This window comes from Podarcis liolepis (genome assembly GCF_965112155.1).
Source record: "Podarcis liolepis genome assembly, chromosome: 13".
Lineage (NCBI taxonomy): Eukaryota > Metazoa > Chordata > Lepidosauria > Squamata > Lacertidae > Podarcis > Podarcis liolepis.
Genome location: NC_139573.1, coordinates 17,885,243 through 17,896,668, shown reverse-complemented (window position 1 = coordinate 17,896,668; position 11,426 = coordinate 17,885,243). Strand labels below are relative to the sequence as shown.

Genomic DNA, 11,426 nt, shown 5'->3' with positions numbered 1-11,426 from the left:
CAGTGCCAGCTGCTTTGAGTGGTTCTTCAATCCCTTCATGGACAGAACCTGATGTTTACCTAGAATGCATCTTATGGCAATTAACCCAGCATGCTTTGCAGCTTTCCTCCCCATCCCAATTCTGCTTGCTGTGATTATTGCAAGGATAGCCAACCTGGTGCCCTTCAGATTATAACTCCCAACAGCCCCAGCCAGCATGGCAAATGGCCAGGGATGGTGGGAACCATAGCTGACCAAAATCAGGAGGGTGCCATTTTGGCTCTCTCCGATGGAATGGGCGAGAGATGCATTGTCCTTTTCCCCTCCAGATCCTGGGGGGAAATGGGAGAGGGGTTCAAGCGGAGTGTTTATTATTCTCTCTTGTGAATACAGTGGGTCTGGAGCCAGGTTGATCAGGTGTCCTCAGACAAAGCCTCTGGCTGGTCGGTGTCGCTGTCCGAATTCTCTGGCTGAGGCGGATCCTTGCGCCGAGACACTTTGCTCAGGAACTTGCCTGGCCCACCCTGGCGGGACGGGCAGCAGATCAGGGGCTGTAGTGCAGGGAAGGAAGAAAATAAGAAGCAAAACACAGTTTCCAAGCACCTCCACCACCCTGACACTGAAAAAGTCTGTTTCCTACTTGGCACAGAATGTGGCTGTGATTATACCAAGGAATGTGATGATTTATGGTCAAAAGTTCCCCAGCTCTGGACTTGGTCCAAAGGTAGGTCCTGCTGGAAGTGTGGGGTTAGGGTTGCCACCTTCCCAGATGGAAACAGACTTTGCTCTTTTACACGTTTCATATATTCATTGAAACACATCCAAAATTAAAGTTATCCCTCGCAACACAACTTCCCCCAAAGTTGGCAGTCCACCCCCAGCCATGCTAGTATAAAACCCGTGACTGGAGTGTGGTGATGCTAAACGTTTCAGAATTTCTGAAAATAAGAAAAAATTGAGTGTTCTATAGTCCCAAACATGAGGGAAATCCTCTTCTTTCTCCCTCCTCCCTCAGCCCGGATATGGGCAGGAGTCACAGCTGATACTTGGGTGCATTCTGCACAGGTTGGGTTGAGGACAGGAAAAAGAGAGGGAGGCTCCATAGAAGAAGAGATTGTGGCTTGCAGGAATGCAAAGACCCACATCTGCTGAAATTCTTGCTTTTGCATAACTATGAAATATGGCAACCAGTGTGTTGGACCAGGGAGAGCTGGATTCACATCCACAACAAAGCATGATTCTTGCAGGATGACCTGGAGGCCAGTAACAGTTGATGTTGGCATAGCCTCCTTCGCAGGGTTGTTCTGGGGATAAAATGGGAAAACCCTAGATTTGCATCGACAAATGCAACATTCCGCAGCTTGCAGAAAAGATCCACTGGTGTCACTATGTGTTGCCTCCCAAACTGTCAAGCAATTATTCGCAGCTGTAAGGACTCCAGTTAAAAGTCTGTTTGCTTTGTGGTATAATCAATGTAACCCTAGGGGCACCCTACTTCTTGTCTGGAGTTGTGACTCACAAGTCGTGGATGGGGCCTGGCAGGCTGTCCTCCCTCCCTCCCTCCCTCTTGGTCTCCTGTCCAGTCTCTCTTTGTCTGCTTAGAAAAGCAGAGATTAGCCGATGACAATGTTCCCATCAGTGCGTTCCTACGCCAGGAAAAGCAGTACCAGTAGATTTGTAAGTCCTTGTAGTATAACTGTTAGACTTTAAAGTGTTGGGAGAGCAAGGTTCAAATCCTGACTCAGCCAATGAAGCTCATTGGGTGATCTTGGGCCAGTCACGGCCTCTCAGTCTAGCCTACCTCACAGGGTAGCTGTGAGGGGGGGGAAATGGGAGGGAAGAGGCCTGGAAACATCAAAGGCCTGGAAACGATGCCTTATGAGGAGCGGCTAAGGGAGCTGGGCATGTTTAGCCTGGAGAAGAGGAGGTTAAGGGGTGATATGATAGCCATGTTCAAATATATAAAAGGATGTCACATAGAGGAGGGAGAAAGGTTGTTTTCTGCTGCTGCAGAGAAGCGGACACGGAGCAATGGATCCAAACTACAAGAAAGAAGATTCCACCTAAACATTAGGAAGAACTTCCTGACAGTAAGAGCTGTCCGACAGTGGAATTTGCTGCCAAGGAGTGTGGTGGAGTCTCCTTCTTTGGAGGTCTTTAAGCAGAGGCTTGACAACCATATGTCAGGAGTGCTCTGATGGTCTTTCCTGCTGGGCAGGGGGTTGGACTCGATGGCCCTTGTGGTCTCTTCCAACTCTATGATTCTATGATTCTAAGAACCAAGTACACCACCTTGAGCTGCTTGGGGGGGGGGAGATTGTACATAAATGTAATAAATAAACATCAACAAACAAATCCTGCTCCTCTTGCCTCTACGACCTGTCCTCTCCAATTTTCCCTGGTGCCTTATGCCCAGAGAGTCAGTACCTGAAGGGTGTTGAGGTCCTGCTCAGATACTAGGGGAGAAAGCCCCTCCACGCCGGCCGAGGGGGACCTTCGGGGCCGGCGCTGGGTCACATACCCCATCTGATCTTCCAGAAGCACAGTCTCCACCTGGTAAGGGAAGAAAGCAAATAGGACCGGGGAAATGTCTGGGCATCTTCAAAGCCATTTTTCAGTCTTGGGAGTCGAAGCTCATGCTTCCAACAGGCATAGTACTACTAGCAGTAACAAATTTGAGAGATGACCTGTGTTAGGGTTTGCAGCAAAAACAACAGATGGCCTTGTGGCACTTTGAAGGCAGACGGATTCATTACCACATCAGTTTTCACAGACTAGCACAAGAGGAGCTGTCCTCAGCTGGCAGATTAGGCACACACAAGTACAGAGGGGAGACACCCCCGCCCCGTATTTAGGGGTGGGACCCAAAAGCTATTAAACGGAAGAGGTAGGGCCTGTCACATTGTCACAGTATATTTCTATCTGCCTACTGAGGATACATTTCCTGCATTTGGCATAGTGGCTGCTAGTTCACAAAAGCTTATGCCACAAAACTCAGGCTTTAAAGTACCACACAAGACCCCTCTGGTTCTTTAGCGGGAGCCACAGAAGGGCAGCGCCACTGAGCACATGCAGAATCTCTCGCTCACAAGTTAGCGACCACAGGCAGCTTCCCAAATGCCATATTCCTTAGGGAAAATAGGTTCCCAGGCCAGAACTCCAGCACCTTCTAGTTTAGAAATGAAAGGGGGGCAGACGAGCCATGCTTGGTCCATATCGGCCCCTGCTGGCAGCCACCTCTGTAGCCAGGAAACTTGCAAACTCCTCAATGGGCTGCAGCATGGCATAAATCTGCAGTTTGGGTGGCTTGTCAATAGAAGCTGAGACCTGTCAAATGGAGGTCTTTTGAGTATCAAAGTGGGGAGGTTTGAGCAGGGGCAAGAATAATGTGTCCCAGAGGAGAAAGGAGACAGGGTAGTTACAAATCTAAAGGGATGGTTAAATGTGTCGGGAATATGAATGACAGAATGGAGACAAGCAATTCACAAAGTGTCAGGACTGATAAATTAGAAATCATGCACATTACATATGCCCCACTTTCACTGGGCAGCCCCTCCTACGACGTTTTGTGTCTTTCTTGCCAAGGTGGCTGGACACAAGTTTCAAAAGTAGCTCCCACTTTGTTTGGGGCCCTTCTTCTTCTCTCTGTTGTGGGAGGGGGAGATCCTGTTGCAACTGATCCATAAGGATCAGGCTCAGCATCCAGCCTTGCTTCCTTGTATGTGATTAATGTCTCCATTTATTTCTCTGACCAATAGCGGACCTCAAGGGATCCAAAGTCGCTTGGTGGGGTGCCGGGCTGCAAAAGCCAACCCCGATTTCTATAATGATACGAAACAGCGGTTTGAGGGCACGTACTTGCTTATGGCGTGAGGGGTTTCGCCCTCGAATCTGCAGAGACAGACCCTCCTCTTCCTCTGTGCAGTCCACATCCTGCTGTGGGAGAAAAGGGAAGGATGGAAGGGGGGGACCCAGAAGCAACCCCTCTCTCCCCCCCTCTTATTGGGCCCCTCCTCACTATTTCATAGGATCTCCATAGTGCTTCCTGCTATTTCCATTAAAAAAATAATATTTGGTTTTACAAGTGTAAAGATACAACAGTATCAAGTACGTATTCATATTTAGAGATTTCTCGGAATCTCCAGACTTCCCACCATCCCCTCCCTGGGTCCTACTGTCAACATTTTCAACTTTGTATTATTTCACAATCCATATTTTATACCTCTTCATGCATGTTGTCCATAGTGTTTGTTACATTACAAGTGTTATTAAAACCCTGCTAATGTTTTCATCTGCTTACAGTGGTCTCCTAAATATATTAATTTTTTTGCTTCCTGTTACTTCCTGATTCCCCTTAGCCCCTCCTACTTCAGATTAAGCCCCACCCACCTCACTCAGCTGTCAGGCCTGAGGCCAGCTGTGCCGGGCTCAGAGCCCACAGCTGCTGTTGCCCTTTATTATTAACAGTGATAATTAAATCTATATACCACCCTCCATCCAAAGATCACAGGGCAGTTTACAGCATAAAATACAAAAGGAAACACAAAATACATATCACAACAAAAGGGGGGAAAGCCAAGTCACCCTATCCCGCAAACGCATTAAAAAGGCCATAGATTGTTTGCTCAGCCAAATGCCTGTTTATACAGAGTTATTACATAACACAGGTGAGAGACACATACGCTCTGCTGCCACCTGGCCCCTGGCACTTTTCTGGTGGTCTCTGGATCTGGAAATCTCTGTTTAAATTTGAGAGTACCAACAACTTCTCTGTGGGGAGGGTTTTTAGGAAGGCAGACAGGGGAAAAAGAGAACCCAGAGCTTGCTGCTGTGGCAGCTGGACTGCCCTCTCCCCTCACAGAGACATCAACCATCCTCTTTTTTTATCGCTAATTTCTGTCGAGAACACAGTTGAGGAGCAAATGGTTAAATTGCGCCTCCCCATCTGCTGTGGTCATAATATATAACCACCTCCCAGCACTACATTTAACAAATATTCAGACATGGCTGCAAGCATGGGCATAGCTGCATAGCTAGGGTTTTCGTTAGGGGGGGCAGACCTCCTGTTAGGTGTGGGGCAGAACCTCAGTTTGCTATGTATTTTTATTGATTTTTATTGGTGGGGGGGGGGCAGATGCTCCTCCCTGCCGCCCCTCAGCTACGCCCATGGCTGCAAGCCTAGACCCTGCTTGGCTTTGAAGCTGTAATGCATATCAGAGCATGTGCCAAATGCCTTCCTCTCATCAGAGGGCAGATCACAACCAGCCCCTGCTCATCAGATATTGGGGGGTGGGGACCCCCCACAAAACCTTTAGGTTGAAGACCACAGGGGACGCATATCACTCACTCTTTCACAGGCACAAGAGGATATGAAGCACCGGAAGTCATGACCCCCTCCTTGAAGGCCATCATCACTAAGGTCTGGTCTGGAAAGAGGAGCATGGACATAAAAGCATATATATATATATATATATATATATATATATATATATATATATAAAGTGTGGAATTGTAGAGTTGGAAAAAACCCTGAGGATCATCATCTAATCCAACCCCCTGCAATGCGGGAATATGCAGCCATCCCATACGGGGAATGAACCTGCAACCTTGGTGTTATCAGCACCACGCTCTCCCCAACGTTAAAACGATGGGTTTGCCCCACAAGGGCCTCCCACAAGGTCACTCACGGACAGGTGAATTCAGAGCCTGGGCTGGGTTCTCGTCTGGCTGGGAATCCTGGCTTGCACTTCAGAACAGGGTGCAGGAGTACTGCAAGGCAGGAGGAAGCAGTGGGGTGGCTTTCTTTAATGATTTATATATCCTGCACCTTCAACACAAATTTACATGTGCAGAGCTGCTGGCAAGGCAGTAAGAAGCAAAAGTAAAAAAATTAATAAAGATAGCGATTAATTATTATTATTATTATTGCCCACAAGTTATTACAGCAAACTAAAACAGCAGTAGCCCATTGAAGGAGAGAGTAAGATTGAACTGTGCTAAATTAAAAATGGTAACATTAGCAGCTCTTTAAAAAGAAACCTGGGAAAACAGAAATAAGACTTCTGCTAGGCCCTAAATGGTAGGACCCACCATATTCGCTTGACTGTAATTAATTTTAACATTTTAATATTGTATTTCTAAAGCTCTTGTAACCTGCCTTGGAATAACATGGCGAAGTGCAGAAATACGGTGAGCAATAATAATTCTAGCAACAAGAGCTCCAGGCGGGCCTCCTCAGGGGGAGTACAGTGGTACCTCAGTTTACGAACTTCATCCCTTCCAGAAATCCGTTCTTAAACTGAGGTGCGCTTTCCCTAATGAGGCCTCCTGCTGCCAGTGCCCTTCCACCGTTCAGATTCCATTCTTAGACCGAGGTAAAGTTCTCAAACCGGGACACTACTTCCAGTTTTCAATAGTTCGTAAACCGAATCGTTCATAAACAGGACTGTTCTTAAACCGAGGTACCACTGTTTATGTCACAGTTGAGGGGCCACCCACGAAAAGGCTCTGTTGCTCCATTCACCGTGCCACACGTCATCTGAACCCTGCCTACTCTCTCTCAGTAGCCCCACCCATTCTTATGGAGGCCACACCCACTGAATTCTTAGCTTCACGCAGAACCTGAAGTAGGTGAAGATATGGGGGGGGGGGTCAGTGGGTGTGGCCCCCATAAGAATGGGCGGGGCTACTGAGGGTTTAGGCCAGGGGTCTGCAACCTGCGGCTCCGGAACCGCATGTGGCTCTTTTACACCTTTGCCGCAGCTCCGGGGCAGATACTAGCAAGGGGAGGAGGCGCATTGTGCGCCCCGACACTCCCCACTGTGGCGGGCGCTGTACTGGCTGTGACGTCGCATGGGGGCGGTGCGTGCGTTAGTCACGCACCGTCCCGACGTTACCTTCCCACCCGCTGTGAGATCGCTGCTCCGGAGATATATTTGTTTTAAATGTCGCAATGGTTTTGTGGCTCCCAGGTTTTTTTTTCTTCGGAAATGGGTCCAAGTGGCTCTTTTTGTCTTAAAGGTTGCAGACCCCTGGTTTAGGCAGGATCCAGATGGACAGCGACAGAGACGACGGGTGTCCAGGCAGAAAACAAACTCCCAGCGACAGGGATATTGATACTGACCATTTTCTGTACGTCGGATGATGGTGCAGAATTCAGAATAGGGTAACGGGGGCTCTGTCAGGAGCTGGAAGAGCCCTTGGTAGTCAGGGGGGTTCAGGAACCCCAACAGTCGCTCGGCCAACCCCCGTGCTGCCATGTAGCTGAGCCGGGCCTGGGCCAGGGACTGTTCTGCATGGAAACAAGCGAGCTGGAGAGAAGGCAGAGGGGGACAAGTCACAGCTATGCAGGCTTTGAGCCCCACACAATTGTCTCTAGAAGCCATGCCAGGCCCCAGATACAAAAGATTCCTACATAAAACTGCTATAAAAAGAGTTCATTTTTATCACTCTTAACTGTGCCATGGGTCTTTTATAAATGACAACAATTTTATTCATTTATTTTTAAATCTTACATACTGATTTATTTACAAATCTTACATATCTTTTCATTTATAAGCTTATAAATCTCAAAGAAGTCCATAATATGCAAAAACTATTAAAAGCCACAAATAACCACAGAAACATCAACATACTTGTATAATTGCAACAACTCCAGCAGCCTGAACAACAACAAAAAAACAGTCAGGAAATGCCCAAGAAAAAGGAAACGTCTTTAACTGTCTGTGAAAGCACCCTATTGTTGGGAGCTTGCCTGATCTCCTTCCACAAAATGGGTGACACAGTGTAAAAGCACCCCCCCTTGACACAAGCAACAAAAAAGTTGGTTGTTACACACCTGTCACAGTGGCTGTGTACACACACCATACATTTAAAGTGCATTACTTCCCCCAATGAACCCTGAAGTTTAAGTGTTCAGGGCATAGGATGGAGCCAGTGTTAGAATGGAGGGGGGGAGATCAGGGTTCAAATCACCCCTCAGCCCAAGGTTGGGTGACTTGGGCTAGAAACTATCCTTCAGCCAGGCTTCCTCAAATGTGGCCCTCCAGATGTTTTTGGCCTACAACTCCCATGATCTCTAGCTAGCAGGACCAGTAGTCAGGGATGATGGGAATTGTAGTGTAGTCTCAAAACACCTGGAGGGACGAGTTTGAGGAAGCCTGCTTCAACCTAACTCCCAGTGTACTCTCTGTGTGCAAAGACTGAGAAATGATCTTGGGAGTTTTGAGCAAGAGAATTATTTCTCTCATTCAGTCTAACACTGGTCATTGCTAGAGCCTGGGCTCAAGTACCTGAGCAGACTTTTGCGCTTCTACAGAAGCCTGGACCATTTTGGCAGTGCCGGCCACAGTGTTCACCAAGTACTCAGCCATGGCTTCCGATATTCTGGGTGCAAAGCCAGTTGGAGCAGCCTTATCGTCCTGAGGAGGGCTGTTCCTGGGGGTGCGATAGCTCTCTTCCATTTTGGATCTAAGAAAGAGAAGGATGGACGCTGGGCAGAGAAAGGAATGTGTAATTGGCGTTAAAAAGAAGTAGGAGCAAACAGCGGCTGAAAGAATCCATTTCAGAAGCAGTTTTTGGGCCCTGAGGCTTGACTCTTCTATCCAGAGCACAAACCGGAGCCATTTCTCTTTCTCTCTACTGGGCCTGAAGAAGATGATTCTGAGCTAGAGTATCTTTTATCCTTCACTGAATTGCCGGAACACATTATTTTGAACTTGAGACATGTATCTACAACATGCATTGTTAATGCTAATACTATGGGAAGATCAGCACAGTGTTAGTGGTTAGAGGGTTGGACTAGGACCTGGGTTCAAATCTCCACTCAGCCATGAAGGTCACTGGGTAACTTGGGGCCAATCACTGCCTCTCAGCCTAACTTGCCTTATAAGGTTGTTGTGGGGATTAAATGGGGTCAGGGGAAACCATGTACACTACCTTGAGTTACTTGGAGAAGAAAGTGAGATATAAATGCAATGAACTAAATAAAAAAAAAAGATGAGCACATTGCTTGCCATTTATTCTCACATGAATCTCTCCAGCGACTGAGGTCATTTAAGGAGGCCCAAGGCTGAGGACTTTCATCTTACCAGCAGTGGGGACTTTCTGACTAGAGACATTTCAATGATGTAAATTCCTGCTTTTCTGCTTGCTGAAAATTTTAAATTTTAAACACCAGGTAAAGATTAGCTTGTTTCTTCAGGCACTTCATGGCTTTAAGAAATTCACCCCTGCAAGTGCACTCCATTGTCTTTTGAGATGGATGGATGCCAGCCACAACCGTGAGAGATCCAGCCAGTCTAAGCTGTTCCCATCTACGGCTGGTTGAGGACACAATTTGTCGTTTAGCTATCATGTATTTTAGACTGACATTTTAGAATGTACACTGTCTTAGATTCCTTTTTAATTATCAAAGGATGGGATAAAAAAACTTTAAATATATTGGGGAGAAAGATCATATTTCTAGTGTTTATTTCTAGTGTTCCCGTAAAAAAGTAAGTTAGCATAAGTTCATATTTGCAAGAAGTGTGGCTTTCAAAGGCTTCTGGACCTGTCTCTGAAGCAATTTGTTGTTGCTTTTCTTTCTTAATATTATTTTCTTACATTTGTATCCCATCACGAAACACAAGGTGGCATAAGGGTGGTCACCTATGACCAGGCCCAAACCTTCTCAGCTTCACGACTCAAAAAATACCCATGGCTGAATTTTTGCAGGCAACACAGAGCTCTTTGGGAAAACACAAGATTTGCCCTTCCTTTAACCAGCAGGTGCAGACTATTGTATTGGGAGAAAGCAGAGTTACAGAAAGAACGAAGTTACAGACTTCTGCCTTCCCTGAGGGCAATTTTTGTTCTTAAAGCAGGCAGTACCCACAAGATTCTCTCTTGTTTATGACTAGTGCTGTGAATTACGGTAAGATGTAAGTCCACATACCTCTTTACTCCCCCCCCCCCTTGCTTGCAAATGTGATATGAGCAGCATACTGCCAATTTTCTACTTGCTTTGTGTGTGCATGTGTCCACGACTAAATGCAGAAACAGGGTAAGAGGGACTGACTGATGGGAGGAGGCACTCTCAGGGGCAATCACAAACTTGATGTAGCTCCTGGTGCACTTCTGGAAACCATGTAGCCTGCAACTAATGACATCCTGTATGGTAAGCGGGATAAAGGGCAGGGCACCAGTGAGTGCACTGCTTTAACTGGGAAAGGTAGACAACGCTCCCTTCCATTCCACATCCCTACACAGATAAAATAAAAAAATTCCTTCCAGTAGCACCTTAAAGACCAACTAAGTTAGTTCTTGGTATGAGCTTTCGTGTGCATGCACACTTCTTCAGATACCACGAAAGCTCATACCAAGAACTAACTTAGTTGGTCTTTAAGGTGCTACTGGAAGGAATTTTTTTATTTTGACTATGGCAGACCAACACGGCTACCTATCTACTACTACACAGATAAAGTAATTCTAACATGCTGGATTTTGTCAGCTGATTCCACTGTGCCCAACATTAAATGGGAGTCTGATGTACGAAGAAGGGTGTTTGCTAGGTGGCTTAGGAAGCTGCTCTTGTGAGTCAGGTCTACTTAGTTCAGTACTGTTTACACTGACTGGCAGCATGGCTTGCAGGGTTTCAGGCAGGGCGTAACTTCTGCAAGTCCTACCTGGATTTGCGACGGATTGAACCCACGACCTCGTATGCTCAGCCAGGTAGCTACAGCCCAATGACACAAATTCTCAGATGCTACTACAAAGTACTGCCTTTGAACAAATTAAAAAGAGGGTAAGTGCCTGGGGTCTTACCAACGCTATACTTTACAGCATTCCCAGCTGCCTTGTAAACAAAGTTTTTTTAAAAAAGGAAAAGGAGATTTATTTATTTTTTGAGGCACCCTCTAGCAATGCCTCTGCAGCCCCCACTTAATGGACAGGACTCTCTCACTGAATACGAAGGTGGCGGCCTGGAAATTGAGCAAGTTGAAACACAATGTGGCTTAGTGGCAAATGCCCTTCCTATTCAGGGGACTTCACCTTCACACCTCCCATTTTCTATGCAGAAAAGGCCCTTGAGCTCTGTTAAGATACAAACCATCAGCCCCTTCCTTCCCTTTCAAGCCCTGTCCTGTGGGGGTAGGATGCAACCAAGATGCTCCTTCAATTGGTAGCCAACTGCCAGGGATGCAGTTGCCATGGGAATGCTTCCAGAGCCCAGTTGCTAGGCGATGGAATTCCTTGTAATGTAAGAGGGTTGAATGTTTCAGAGGCAGAACAGGGCAGACCAGCAGAGGCTGAGATGGAGCACATATACAACAGCAGGCTTGTGAGTAGGGGAAAGAGGGTCTTCCAGAAGGAAATGCATCCTTCTGTTATTATCAGATAAGTGAACACACACACATACATATATATTTAGATACGGCTAGTGGTCACTTGAATTCAACTTGCTTCTG

The 11,426-nt window shown here is 46.7% G+C and overlaps 1 protein-coding gene across 5 annotated transcripts; it reads right to left on the bottom strand.

Moving 5' to 3' along the window:
- Window positions 1–333: 333 nt before the first annotated feature.
- Window positions 334–11,187, bottom strand: LOC310690402 (uncharacterized protein). 5 transcript variants are annotated; one of them, XM_083469235.1, is made up of 8 exons: window positions 11,069–11,187; window positions 8,271–8,448; window positions 7,103–7,289; window positions 5,667–5,748; window positions 5,327–5,405; window positions 3,838–3,915; window positions 2,407–2,532; window positions 334–530 (listed from the first exon to the last, which is right to left on the bottom strand). In XM_083469235.1, exons 2-8 carry the CDS (start codon window positions 8,439–8,441, stop codon window positions 393–395), a joined length of 861 nt encoding a protein of 286 aa, XP_083325361.1. In that variant the 5' UTR covers window positions 8,442–8,448; window positions 11,069–11,187; the 3' UTR covers window positions 334–392. The 5 variants fall into 5 exon arrangements, with proteins under 5 accessions (XP_083325361.1, XP_083325364.1, XP_083325362.1 ...); XM_083469238.1 differs by having other exon boundaries at window positions 3,838–3,912; XM_083469236.1 differs by having other exon boundaries at window positions 11,011–11,144.
- Window positions 11,188–11,426: the final 239 nt, after the last annotated feature.